General features: G+C 39.3%; 1 protein-coding gene across 1 annotated transcript in view; it reads left to right on the top strand.

The window, feature by feature from the left end:
• The window catches only part of dnajc17 (DnaJ (Hsp40) homolog, subfamily C, member 17), a 56,730-nt gene that overhangs the window by 19,444 nt on the left and 22,137 nt on the right, over positions 1-15,149 (top strand). The window contains exons 8-10 of the mRNA XM_022672588.2: positions 3,193-3,270; positions 7,193-7,273; positions 9,090-9,218. Coding sequence (XP_022528309.2) covers positions 3,193-3,270; positions 7,193-7,273; positions 9,090-9,218 — 288 coding nt within the window. The remainder of the gene's footprint in view (positions 1-3,192; positions 3,271-7,192; positions 7,274-9,089; positions 9,219-15,149) is intronic.

Genomic DNA, 15,149 nt, shown 5'->3' with positions numbered 1-15,149 from the left:
TCAGATCCTCGTATATCACTATATCACTATATCACTATTTTTCTTTTTGAGCCCATTAGACTTGTTTCCCTTTGTTTAGTCACTCAATCAGTCTTTCCTGAGAACAAATCACTGCCATTATTTTACCAGACCAGTCAATTAATTGAGGGGAAGTGTCTGGAGCAGGGAGATTTATTTCTCTTCTCTGTTGCTCGCTTTTTTTTATTTGATTCACTTGGACCCTCCAACGTAAATTAAGTTCTGTTCTGGTGAGTTGCGGGCGAGTCTGATGAAAACCATCATTTACAATGACTTAGAAAAATGAGCTCCGAAACCCCAGGCCTGACCGTCTCGCGTGAGGGTCTTTTTTTTTCGTGAGAGGGCGTTTGCCTTTGTTCTGGAGGGGTGAAAAAAAGGAGGTTGCTCCTATTTGTAGCTGTAATGTTGTACTGAATGAAATGGGGGAAAGGAACTGCCAAAATGTTTTAGGACATGACTCCCAGAAATGCTCAGAATTTTGTTTAGGCCACAAGAAAGCAGCTCTGATCCAGCCTGCTAGAATTTTATCCACCCAAAATAAACAAAAACATGTAATCTGAAGATTAATGAGGAAGGTGTTGATTGTCAGGTAAAGAGATTAGCATTTAGAATTAAGCTGTGTAGCCTTTAAAAGTGTTAAATACTTAAGTATGAATACTTAATTTCCTTATTTAAGTAGAAATTTTGATTATCTATACTTTACTAGAGTAATTATTTATTTTTTTGATCACTTTTTTCTTTTTTACTTTTTTCTTTTAAAATAGCCTTGGTACTCCTATTTCAATACAGCTCGTTTTCTTTCCAGCTTCTCATCGTTCAATAAAACCCCTATCCATATAAATCTCTCCATCCAGATAGAGTGAATTTATCAGATTGTGATTGGATGAAGAGAAGTATAAACATAAACTATTCCAACACTTTTATTCCTATACTTTTACCTCCTATTCCATTTTTGTTTAATGTTTTCCTTATTGTAGAACATTGTCAACAAAAATGTGTTAGCTTGTGCCAGAGATTTCTGTATTCAGTCTTCAGCTGACACTCTAGGATTCTTCCTCACCTCATTGATTCACCTCATTCTGCGCTGTGCTCTTGCAGTCATCTTTACAGGACTTTTCCACGTCTAGAAAGAGAGTAGCAGCAGCAACAGGGCTGAGCTTTCAACATTTGTAGACTGTCTGTCTTACCGTGGACACGTGAACATCAAGGCTTTTAGAGATACTTTTGTAAACCTTTCTTTCCAGCTTCATGCAAGTCAACAATTCTTGAACGTAGGTCTTCTGAGAGCTTGATCTTTTGTACGAGGCATGATTCACATCAAGCAATGCATGTGAATGTTAATATGTGTTCAATAAAACCATGCAAACATATAATTGTTGTGTGGTTTTAGTTTAAGCAGACTGTGTTTGTCTATTGTTGTGACTTAGATGAAGATCAGAACACATTTAATGACCAATTTATGCAGAAATCCAAGTATAATCCCAAAGGGTTCAACCATACTTTTACTTGCAACTGTATAATTAAGGCACATTTATGGGTGTATTGGTTGTCTATATCAGGCAATCCAGAAAATGTGCTATAAATATTGACTTAAAGAGAACAGGGCTCAACAACAGCCGTCAAAATCTGAAGCATAAGGTTAATTATTGCACACATAAACACACAAACTTCTTAGCTTCTTAACCAATCCACAGCTGTACAGCTAGCCACAGTGACTTACTTACTCCAGAGTCTATAAAGGACTTCTCCTGCTGCTCTGCACATTTCCTCTTACCCTGCCTCTCCAACAGTTTTAACGTGCATCTGTAAATCTGTCTGGTTACTGTTAACGCTTCGTTAAAGCGTCTGGTGGTTAGCAGGTGAGTCAGTGCTGTAAGCGCAGCGGGTTTCTATGTTAATTTAATCAATTTCCTCTCTTCGTCTTTCTCTCTCTCTCTCTCCGCTGCAGACTGAGAGCACGGCTCCAGGGTTAGGATTTATGGTGCGGGTTAGGGTCTTGGTGAGCTCAGGCTCTAGAAGTACTCTTGGTGTTCTCATTCTACGATTGTGTATGCATAGTCCACTTCCAGTAAATGGGTTTATACACATTTAAATTAACCTCTTCACCCACTGCTGTTATACTGTACATAAGTAAAGCACAACTCTGGTGTAAAATGGACTTTTAGTGTAGTAAAACATGATAAAGCGTACTAACCTTTAGGGGTATGACGAGACACTAGTATCACGAGACGAGACGAGACACTATACTGGGTTCACGAGAACGAGACGAGATTAAAAAATAAAATTTTAAAGAAAACGTCAAAAATGAAAAATGGCTTGAAAACTAGAGTTTTATTTGACAAAATCAAATAACGCAAACTTAACAGACTGCTTTCTCTCACACATTGATTCTATAAGAAATAGAAATAAGAAGCAGAGTTTTTCAACTGTCGCGCGGAGCTCACATACTGTCGCGCGGAGCTCACATACTGTCGCGCGGAGCTCACATACTGTCGCGCGGAGCTTTTTAACTGTACCGCGGAGCTCATCTACTGTCGCACGGAGCTTGCATACTGTTTTTTTTAATTGTTTTTTTTATACGCGAGACAGGTTTACGGTTGACGCGAAATATCGTCACGTTTTAATCTCGCGAGATCTCGGCACACCCCTACCAACCTTTGTTAAACAGCCATGCTTTAGAATATATGATATGGGGCATATTTTACCTCTGCAGATAAATGATCTTTAGACCCTGAAGGTAAATAATTATAAAACACCTTGATCAAAAAGGTACGCCCTAGTAAAAAAAAGTAGATTAAAGTATACTAAGCATTATTATGCTAAAGTGCACTTAAGTGTTCTAGTAGACACATTATTGTTAATCAGTATATTTAAAGAGTGCTAAAATGGAACACAGTTTTTTGTACTTATTCTACTTTAATTGTACAAAAATAGTACAAAAGTCTTACTTAAATTGTGCTAACTGTACTTAACTGTGCTAAAATGGATCTATTTTAAATATACTTAAGTAACCTTTAAACATTTAAACTACTTGTGGAATGTATGTATGGAACCCATATTTTAAATATGTTTACAGTAAAATTATAATACATTTAATAATGAGTTTTACAACTGTATCACTATTTATTATACACCCGGTAGATTATACACTGCATTTTTCCTTTTCTCTTTCAGCTGAAGTGGAAATGTAAAAAAGATGACGACACGAACGGCGGCTATTCTCAGGACTTTCTTCAGCGGCTTCTTCAGAAGGTGAGACTCGAAGCCAGCCTACTCATTAAAAGTCCCCTCATCACTAATGATGCCCCAAAAACAGGAGGGTAAAGATTAACTAGCACACGCCTCCTCTGATACATGTGAAGTCAGACTCCGCCTCTTTTTGAACTGCTGCTGATGATTTAGCATTGCCGAGTAGCATCACAGCGCTAACGCTCGGAGTAAAGCAGCGCAGCGACTCGGTTCTGATACATCAGCTCACAGACGCAGCCTTGTGCTGATCCACATCACCCTAGGAGTGATGAGGCGAAAGAGGAACGCAATCTACCTGTACTCACTCAGAGAGAGCAAGGCCGATTGTGCTCTCTCAGGGCTCCGGCAGTTGACGGCAAGCTGAATGACTGGGATTTAAACCCGGGATCTCCTAATCGCAGTGGCAGCGCTTTAGATGTATTTATACTGAGACTAAATTACACATTTTAGCTTTATTAACTAATGAAGTTATAGGGGACGAAATGTGAAATGTTCAAGGGGTATGAATACTTATGCACCTGTGTTCACCCAATTAACTCAAACGAGCGTTAGGCTGTGGAGGTCCAGGCTGGAGCTCTCTGGTAGGTTTTAGGAAGTGTGAGAAGGTGTCGTTGTGTGTGAAGGAGCTGTTTTCTGCTGCTAATGAGCGCAGCCTCGTGTCCAGCGCCGCAGGTTTCAGGCCTGCATGACATCAACAGTTTAAGCACTTTTTAATGCCCCCACCCAACACCACCGCTCATCCCCCTCCACCCCCCCTCCTTGTGCGAACGCCGTTAAGTTTTGTAGCGGTAAGAAGTGCCGGGGGCAGCGCAGTGCCCTGTTAAAGTGCCGCACGCCACTCTCGCCCGCTGCCTCCGCTGGTGTGTTTAGCGCTGCCAGGGGAAAATCTGCTGCTAGAAAATCTGCTCTTCTCATGCAACTCAGCAGCTTCATACCACACTGCTGCAGCACCTCCGCAGCTCGGAGGCCCTCCTGGCACAGGCGCAGGATAGTGAGCGCAGCGGCTGATGATGTAAAGTCCAGTGCTGGATTCAGTTTGTGTCTCAGAAAGCAGAATGGAGGTTTAGCTCAAAGAGCTGTGCTAGATTAGCTTAATTACTAATGAGGATAAAATTAAGGGGTGGCATTGTGATAATGTTATTGATACCACAAAGCACTGAGAATCAAGTGGATATTATTATCATTATCATTATTCAGGGTTTGTACGGTCATGAAAAACTTAAAAAACGTAAAAATATGAATTTCCAGGCCTGGATACGTTTTGGAAAAATAAAAATACCCAGAAGGTTTTGGAAAAGTACGGAGCCCCTAAAGGGACTTGGTGTATTTTTTTTTTACATAGAAAGTGTTGAGCATCACTTACTAAGGCGTGAGCACCACTTACTAAGTCGTGAGCACCACTTACAAAGTCATGAGCACCAGATAATGGTAGCTAGCAAGGTATAGCTACCATACTTTATTTCAGTGGGGAATGTTTCAGCTAATGTTAGCTAGGTTAGCTAATGTTAATTACTTTATTTCAGTGGGGAATATTTTAGCTATGTTAGCTAGGTTAGCTAATGTTACTTACTTTATTTTAGTGGGGAATGTTTAAGCTAATGTTAGCTAGGTTAGCTAATGTTAATTACTTTATTTTAGTGGGGAATGTTTAGCTAATGTTAGCTAGGTTAGCTAATGTTAACTACTTTATTTCAGTGGGGAATGTTTCAGCTAATGTTAGCTAGGTTAGCTAATGTTAATTACTTTATTTTAGTGGGGAATGTTTTACCTAATGTTAGCTAGGTTAGCTAATGTTAACTACTTTATTTCAGTGGGGAATGTTTCAGCTAATGTTAGCTAGGTTAGCTAATGTTAATTACTTTATTTTAGTGGGGAATATTTTAGCTATGTTAGCTAGGTTAGCTAATGTTAACTACTTTATTTCAGTGGGGAATGTTTCAGCTAATGTTAGCTAGGTTAGCTAATGTTAATTACTTTATTTTAGTGGGGAATGTTTAAGCTAATGTTAGCTAGGTTAGCTAATGTTAACTACTTTATTTCAGTGGGGAATGTTTAGCTAATGTTAGCTAGGTTAGCTAATGTTAACTATTTTATTTTAGTGGGGAATGTTTAAGCTAATGTTAGCTAGGTTAGCTAATGTTAACTACTTTATTTCAGTGGGGAATGTTTAGCTAATGTTAGCTAGGTTAGCTAATGTTAACTACTTTATTTCAGTGGGGAATGTTTAGCTAATGTTAGCTAGGTTAGCTAATGTTAACTACTTTATTTCAGTGGGGAATGTTTAGCTAATGTTAGCTAGGTTAGCTAATGTTAACTATTTTATTTCAGTGGGGAATGTAATCATTCTAAGTCCAAGAATTGTAGAACAGCATAGATACTGTGTCCTGTGGTTCCTTACCCTTTCGTTCTATAGAAATATTGGTTGTTGGTAAATTTTGCAACTAGAATCTGCTCACTAAGAACCTTACACATGTATTTGTTTGGTAGGCCCACTACTTCTAGTCCAAGATTTTTTTTGAGAAGGTAAAAGTCAGGTAATGCTGGTGAAAGGGAAGCAGACTGCCGTCTCCATTTGGAAAGAGTCTGTGTATTTTTTGGACCTTCAGAGTTTAACCATGATCAACTCTACTTTCCCTCCCCATCTCTCTCTCTTTCTCTCTCTTTCTCTTTCTCTGTCTCTCTCTCTCCCCAAAGAAAGCTTTGGAAATGTTTAGATATATGAAATACGGGTCCTTCGGGATCCCTCTCCTTTGTCACTGTTGGCAAAGTTCTTGTCCTGAGTTTCCAACTGCGTTCCTGCATTTCCCTTTTTCCCAGCGAGTGAACTTTTAATTCCCAGGGATTCAGATTCTCAGAAAACATTCTTTCCCTCCAGCTCGACATTCACCCTTTGGGTAATGGCTTAATAAGCCCTTAATAAGCTCCGTGGCAGGTGACATCTTGATGCTGTGCTGATTGGCCAGCAGGGTCTCCGCTCTGTCTCTGTTTAATGACCCCTAGTGAAGAGGGACAGCAGACGACTCGAACTCCGTCGCTCCATCCAAACCAATCCTCCACACACGTTTTCTCTGGAGGTTAGAGGTCATTTATTACTGAATCAAGCCAAACCTCCCATTACTCCCCAGTCTAAATCATACTGGCAGGCCTTTGGAGCAGAGCCATGCTAATTTCAGGCTCGTATCCCAAGAAAAAAGTCCTGACTTAGCGTTTTGTTCCGTTGGAGCAGAATGAACTGGAGAGGACTCGAGCTCTGAGAGGTCGAAAAAGCACTGAGAGAAACTGAAATGTTCCAGACTGGATTTAGATGGACTGCGTCTTGCAAAACGGTTCGTTTCCAGTTCATTTTTTCTCATGATCTAAACTGACATGCACATTAACAGTGATTAACATTGCTTTTAAAACTACTTTTAAAGGAGAATTCCAGTGTAAAATGCACTTTTAGTGTAGTAAAACGTGATAAAAAGTACTTACCTTTGTGGAATAGCTCACCTCCGCTCTCCCACAGCTTTCTGAGATCCATTAATTTTGTGCTTTTTGCCCAGTACTCTTTAAACTTTTGCCCCTGATAAATTGCTTTTTACACTGTTATCCAGTAGCTCAAAGTAGCTCCACACCTCCTTGCTAGAATCTGGAGAGCCCTGGCATTTAAAACAGGGCATTAATAACTTAAAAACTGCACAAAAAGCTTATTAAAAACACTGACAAATGAAATTGGCATCTCTCTAGGTGGGTAGATGGCGCTCGTTCCCCTCATCACTTCCAAGCTAATGCTGGTCAGTACAGATGTCCCAGCTGATTGGCTGGGATAATCAGCATAGCTAATTTGGCGAGAAAAAAAGAATAACGAATTTCAGTAGGTAAGGATGGCTGTTGATGGATTCTAATTGGATATTTCGTCCTGATTGCTTTGTTTTCTGTTTTTCAGTATGGAGACGTGTTGAACATTGTGATCTCCAGTAAGAAGAAAGGCAGTGCTGTGGTAGAGTTTGCAACAGTGAGAGCAGCGGTGAGTATTCTCAGTTCCATTAACAAAGTACTTGTTTTAGTATCACTAGTGACGTAGTTTCACAGTGAACAACCCTGCTGAGGCTGTTTGCTCTTTAACCCGTCTGAGCCCGACTTTTAGCATCGCCTATAATGCGCTATTCTAGGATTTATCATTCAAAATAGCCTAGCAAACAGAAAATCTTACCCTATCAAATCATTATAATAGCATCAGTCTGTCATCAACCTTAAGTGATAAATCCAGCTTGGAAAAACAGGAAGCATTGTAGCTAAAACCATTTATAAATTTGAAACTCTACATCAAACACAAACTCTACATCAAACAAACAAAAATATTTCACACTTCTACTCAGTGATAAAACTCCAGCATCTGGACTACAATTAAAAAAAAAAAAAAACAGGAGGATCAGTGAGTTCTTTAAGCTTTCTCGGTCACATGACATCACAGCGTTCAGTAGCTCCTCCATTTCCACTCGCTGTTGTGTTTTTAACGTGGATCTCCGTAAGAAAAACGCACACCCAAACTTTACATTGACACATTCTCCTGGATATATGGAGATATCTGGATCATTGACTTCTGTTACAAATCTGAGAAAATTGTTGTATTCTTTAATATCTCAGTTAGGGCTGTGCCATATCATATCATATGCTAATAAAAAAATATATATATATTTAGTTGCAGTATGTATTATTAGATTTTTTGTTTTTGCCAAGAGTATCGTTATCCTTAAAAAAATACACCATCTAATATCATGATATTGTTATTTTAGGGCCATATCGCCCACCTCTACTTTGGACTGCATTCTGCAAGTAACATTTAAAAAAAAAAAAATAAATATAAAAAAATCACACAACAGCAGCTGTAGACACAAATAAAATATATCACCGTGACAAAGTGCGTGTGTGAAAGGAATTGAAGTGAAATAAGTAACATAAACTGGAAATGACCAGCTGCCCAGAAAAGTTACATCAGCGCCACTTCCCAGTAAACTCATCTCCTCCAATATCATGTTGTTCCAGTACATGTTCCCAGTACACAGCGTGTTAATGGGGCATTGTTCCTCAGTAATGTTCAGCTGCACACCTCATAGGCGTTAACTGTAATCCCTGCGTTTCTTTAAAACCACGGATCTCCCACTACTATAAGGGTGTGGCTGAAGGTGGTGTTTAAACACACAGTTTGTGAGACGCTGTTTGTGAGGGTGGTTTAATGGAACAGGCTGGTGTATCTAATAAAGAGCAGATCTGTGTTTATTTATTATTGAGATCTGTCTCGTCAGTGTCTCCTGGACTCTGGCGAGCTGCTTGTGTGGTTTCCTCCCCAGAGAGCATGGCCACCATGCTGAAAGCGCTGGTGGAAGAGTCTCAGCCAGCACACGCACACACACACACGCACGCAAACGTTCAGTCAGCATGGCATTAGTTTGACAGTGATGACAATAGAAATTGCAGCAAAGTTTTTTTTTTCCATCAACTTTATTAAAAGCTTATTTTCCGCCTGTTTCTTCAATTTTATATGAAGTAGTTAGTTGCCAGGTACAGCAGTCCCCATGTCCCCATGACATAATAAAAGCATTAATCATAAGTGGTGTGATGTCACAAATGATATACTGTTGCATCTTAAAAAAAAAAAAGGAATATCAATGAAAAGTTACTTTATTTCAGTAATTTAGTTCAAAAAATATATTATATAGATACATTACACACAGAGTGATCTATTTTAAGCCTTTATTTATTGTATTTATTCAATGATATAATAATTTCTTTTAATTTGAATAGTTTGATTAAACTCACTCTTTACTACTGCTTCCTTTCAGGAGCTGGCGTGCAAAAATGAGGTGGGTCTGACAGAAAACCCTCTGAAAATTGTCTGGCTGGAGGGACAACCTGAAGCTGCTCCAACAGCACCCAGTCACATGACCCCAGGAATGTTCACACCTTCACAGGTACAGTAATGTATGCATTTAGCATAGATCTCTGATAAAGAGGCCTTCAATACATAAGCATTTTTTTTTATCTGAAGGGAACTGTTTTAATAGGCGTGTTCTGCTACATCTCAACTGAGAATTAAAATATAGCGAAAACGGAAATAGTTGGAGTTCATAAATTATTTCAGCATTTAGCAAAAAATCAGGCTGTTTGAATGAGCGAAATCTGTTCAGAATGATGTTAATTAACATTGCAACACTGAAGAAGCATAGACCTGTTATTTACGATTATTTTTATTTTATTTAGAACAGTTTTTCCAAAGATTAAAACACACAAACAATATGAACAGTGATCCACAGGCCTAAACATTGGTAATTTAGGCTTAATGAATGATGTCTGAATCATTTGTCTCTAATCTAATATAATTTAACATGGTTTAAGAATAGAAAATATTTTCTGAACAAACAAACTTATATTGAGCTTATAGGCTAAGTGCCATAGCTTTATATAGAATGAAAATAGTATTTAAAAAAACAGACGCCCTAAAACTGTATTAGTGGTTAACATACCTATAAAATATAATTATTAACTTCTTTCCACGTAAAATATTCCCAGGGTTCTCAGATTAAATGCAGTTGTCATTTTTATATTTACATTTTTCTTTTTTTTTTTTCCCCCTCTCTCTCACATTTATCAATGTGTCACAGCTTTTATTTATTATTGGACAGAACTAGATTAAATGATAAGTTTATTATTACGGCCGTGGCTCATTCTGTGCCTTCTGTCTTTCCCACTGAGCATGGGAGTGACTGTGAGCCCAAAGACTACAATCCCCAGCGCTCTATGGACTACAAACGCGCTGCTGCAACATCGAGACGCGTCTCCGAAAGATTTGGCTGTGCCTTCACACACACACACACACACACACACACGTTTGGAGGCTATTGGCTATTGGCATCAAATCGCAGCTCCTATGCTTTAAAATCATGTCCATTCAAATCGCGATTTCAATTAAAAAGCGATTAATCGTTCAGCCCTAAAAGAGAACTTTGTAGAACTGCAGGGTTTAGCATAAACTCAGCACAGTTGCACATGGATAAGCTGTGGACTGTGTGCATGGAGATGTCCTTCCAGCTTGTTGTCTCCATATGTCCTCTCTGATCATCTCTTGCTCTGTCTGAATCAAGTTAGACACTTAATGTTTCTACTAAACCCCAAACGAATATCCTGCAGATTTGACCTTCAGTCTGAATAGCATGTTCTCTGTACGGTTCCTCCCCTAAGAGAAATATGTAAAGCCTGGGTGTTTTATTTTTGCGCTCGTGCGCCGGTGGTGGGGCTCCTGAACAATGTGTTTAGGGAAGGAGGGCCTGGGTTTGTTTGGTTTGGACGGCGCTCTGAGTGCACTTCTAACAGCTCACGCGGACCCCCAGCCCGGCCCTCGTTAGGGCTGACCCAGCAGACGCGGGCGGAACGTGAGAGGGAGAGAGCGGTGGCACGCGTAATGGACGACTGGCACGAGAGGCTGCCTTACACCGACCCCCCCTGAGGCCAGAGTTAACCCTAAACACTCCCCCCCCTCTCCTCTACAAACCCTCTTCCACACACACACACACACATACACACATACAGTGCCTTAAAAAAGTATTCAACCCCCTTGATTTTTTTTTACTTTTTGCCACATTTCAGAATCTAAACATAAAGATATGAAATTGTAATTTTTTTAGTGAAGAATCCTCAACAAGTTGGACACAATCGTGAAGTGAGACGATATTTAAAACTTTTTTTAGAAACACAAAACTGAAAAGAGGGGAGTGTAATATTATTCAGCCCCCTTTACTTTCAGTGCAGCTGAAATGCTCCTAATGCAGGTTAAAGTGAGGTTAAAGGCTAGTCATATAAAGCATAAAGCAAATCACCACACATACAGCTCTGGAAATAATAGAGAGACCACTTCAGTTAAATTCTAAATAAAAATATTTAAGTTATTTAGAGCATTTATTTGCAGAAAATGAGAAATGGCTGAAATAACAAAAAAGATGCAGAGCTTTCAGACCTCAAATAATGCAAAGAAAACACGTTCATATTCATAAAGTTTTAAGAGTTCAGAAATAATCAATATTTGGTGGAATAACCCTGGTTTTAATCACAGTTTTTTTCATGCATCTTGGCATCATATTCTCCTCCACCAGTCTTACACACTGCTTTTGGATAACTTTATGCTGCTTTACTCCTGGTGCAAAAATTCAAGCAGTTCAGTTTGGTGGTTTGATGGCTTGTGATCATCCATCTTCCTCTTGATTAAATTCCAGAGGTTTTCAATTTGGTAAAATCAAAGAAACTCCTCATTTTTAAGTGCTCTCTTATTTTTTTTTTCCAGTACCAGTTTTGTTTCATCAGCAGACATCCATACTGAATGTTTCAGGATATTGGATCGGATACATATCTGCTTTACAACCACATTTGAAAGTGATTTAAATCTGATTTGAAACAAAAAATGGATTTGGCACGTTCACACAGCCATAAAAAAATTAGATCTGAACCACATTGAGCAAAAAAAAAACAGATTTGAGTCACTTCAGCCTGAAAAAATAGAGTCTATCCATACTTGCTCTACATTCAGTCAGAGACATTCAGTCAGTTTTAATCATAATTTATTGTTTCTTTTATTGTAGTTATGCTATTGAACAGTCATGTTCTTTAACATGATATTTCAAGCCCATATCGTGTAAAAGCTTCAAGGCGAGAGCTCTGCAGTCGTCATGCCCGGTGCAGGAGGATGGATTACACGTATTCAGAGCTTTGAAGTCTTCATGACGTTATGAAGTCAAGGTCTGTCTGAGCTCTGAGCTTCCCCCTCAGAGGTGTTGTTGATCTGGCTATCTCATTTCAGACTGTTGTAATGCCACTTCCAAGGCTTTTCGTGTAGAGCGCGTAGAGGTCGTGTTCCAAGCCCTGGGATTTGTTGGAATAATGTTCATTAATGTTATTTTGGCAACCGTTTTCCCCTGTCAATATTAAACGCAGATTAGCTCATCGCTCGGGTTCCGGGAGGCTAGCAAAGGAAAACATCATTATAGTGCAGGGATTTTCATGTTCGCCCGCGGGGATGGAGCCCCATAGTAGAGGTTGGAGACGGGGGTGGAGAATTTGCTTGGGAGGTTACAAATGCTGTCCAGCAACTGGGCCAAGGTCACTCCTGACAGCATTGGAGGTCTGTTGGAGCTGCTGCATATCCCAGAATTCCTGTGTTCCCCTGCCTCCTCACGCCAGCTCTGATTGCAGAGGAGCAATGTGGGATTTTACCCCTTTTTACCCTATACAGACATATGCTTTGACCTGTAACAGCAGATGTGGTATCAAGGGAGATGTCAACTTGTCTTCTTCACTCCTGAGCCTGAGCTCTGTTGTAGGCTGGTGCTGTTTGTTTAGCATGTTGGTACATAATTTGGTACATATTGGAGCATTAATCTGCATTTTTTTTGCATTAGTAATTATGTAGTAACTTAAAAGTGTTAAACAATCCAAAATACCACATTTTTCACACTATAAGGTGCACCAAATTCTAAAATTATGAGGCGCAGTTTATGCAACACTAGTAAGGAATAGGGGTGTCGCCATGTTTTCCTTCTAATTCAGCAGCTCTCAGCTGGGTGGGGTTACAAAGTTAAGTAAAGCTAAATTAATCTACATCTGGATGTTAATCTACACAGATTTCTCTCCTGAAAACTGTTTATTTGGGTGAGTTAAGCACTTCAGTTTATTTATAGTAATGAATAAATGAAGTTCAACTTGTATAGCGCCTTTCTAGAAACCCAAAGACGCTTTACAATTTACACGTTTTACACACAAGCATTTATACTCAGTACACCGATGAGAAGCGACAGCCAATAGCGCACAGCGTTCTCTCAACCGGAAACATCCGTCCACCTGAAGGACTGCATTAGACACTACAGAATTTTATCCAGGACAGAGTGTCAATAAATATCTTGGCACAGTCAAACATGCAAACTTACATGCATAAGTTTGTTTAAAATTACCCAGAAAAACTTACATACATACGTTTATAAGTTTTCTGGGTAATTTTTGAATATCCAGTTTACCTGATCTCCATCAGTCTTTTTTGGACTGTGGAAGGAAACCGCAGACATTAGCATTAGCAGCTAGTGCTTAACTAGCTAATGCTAATGCTGCTCCAGCAGTGCTAGCCGGGGTTAGCAGCAGGCTACAGGCCAAAAATACTCACCTCTGAACGGCCAAAGAGCTAGCCTTTAGCGTGGTTAGCGGCTAATGCTAATGCTAATGGAGAACGAAACTGAATCTCCTGTATAACTCTGCACTTCAGTGTTCAGAGTGTCTTTACTGCTCCTTAATACCTGACTGATAGAATTCATACATAAGGAGCACCGGATTATAAGGAGCTCTGATGATTTTTGGGAAAATTCACCTGGAAGCTAAATAAATCTGTAACTTGTCTTTTGGTGGGAAATACATTGTGTACACTAGTAGCATTCCCCTGTACTCATTTGATCCTCATTTGATCACAGCTCTAGGGTGGCCCTATGGTTTGTAGGCAGTATTTTTAATTATTATACCTCAGTCAGGTTTGATTTAAGCTTCTAAGATCCCACTGCCTGTCCTTCCTATCTGCTGAAACTGAGATTTACTTTGGCTCCCTCTCTTGAGTTGTCTGTCTTGCAAAAGCAGTGATAGAATAAATGGGCTTTTCCCAAACCACTGGTCACGTAATAAATCCTCGTAATTTGGAAGGGATTTAGTTTCACCTTCTCGTTTTTCGGAATGTGTTGCAGCTGCATCATGAATTCTCGTAAATTAATGGTTTTTGAAACGAGGAGGGCCAAGAAATATGTGACTACTGACTCATTTTTGGATTTTATCACAGTGGATTCATCTACAGCTCTGGACAAAATGAAGAGAGCACTTCAGTTTCTGAATCAGTTCCTCTGATTTTGCTATTTATAGGTTTATGTTTGAGTAAAATGAACATTGTTGTTTTATTCTATAAACTACAGACAACATTTCTCCCAAATTCCAAATAAAAATATTGTTGTTTAGAGCATTTATTTGCAGAAAATAAATAATGGCTGAGATAACAAAAAAGATGCAGAGCTTACAGACCTCAAATAATGCAGAGAAGAAGTTTAAGAGTTCAGAAATCAATATTTGGTGGTTTTGATGGTTTTTAATCACAGTTTTTTCATGCATTTTGGCATCATGTTCTCCTCCACCAGTCTTACACACTGCTTTTGGATAACTTTATGCTGCTTTACTCCTGGTGCAAAAATTCAAGCAGTTCAGTTTGGTGGTTTGATGGTTTGTGATCATCCATCTTCCTCTTGATTATATTCCAGAGGTTTACAATTTGGTAAAATCCAAGAAACTCATAATTTTTAGGTGCTCTATTATTTTTTCCAGATTTTTTTGTCCTAAAATATGCTGACTAGGAACAAACGATCCCAAATGAAATGATTGGGAATTTGGGAATGGTAGGAAGTAGTTTGGAATGCTGGAGTGTCTCGTGTCTGTGTGTTTTTGTCAGCGCTATATAAAGGTAAAAAGTTTTAACTTGGAGCATTTCGAAACTTTCCTGTTTTTCCTCCCTGTCAAACGCATCACGGCTCCCGCCAGACACAACATGAACCAGATGTATCTGCTATTTTGAGACTTTTCCTTTTTCAGCCATATCTATAGGCCTCGAGTACATTCTTTCCTCAAAATAAATGCGTGCCGTGTCTGGTTTGGGCCCTGTTATGGTGTTGGCAGGAACAGTTTGCTCCGCTTTCCCTCGACGACCATCTAAAACGAATCAGGCTTCTTGGAAGGGCCTGAACGCTGGGGAAGGACTCGTGTAGCAGATTGGACGATTGGCATTGACGTTTAATCAGTTAATGTTGCGTTGTGGTTTTTAGTGAGGGGGGGATTTAGTT

The sequence above is a fragment of the Astyanax mexicanus genome, chromosome 14, assembly GCF_023375975.1.
Source record: "Astyanax mexicanus isolate ESR-SI-001 chromosome 14, AstMex3_surface, whole genome shotgun sequence".
Lineage (NCBI taxonomy): Eukaryota > Metazoa > Chordata > Actinopteri > Characiformes > Acestrorhamphidae > Astyanax > Astyanax mexicanus.
Note: the sequence above shows the minus strand (reverse complement) of the source record. Positions and strands in the feature narration are given on the sequence as shown.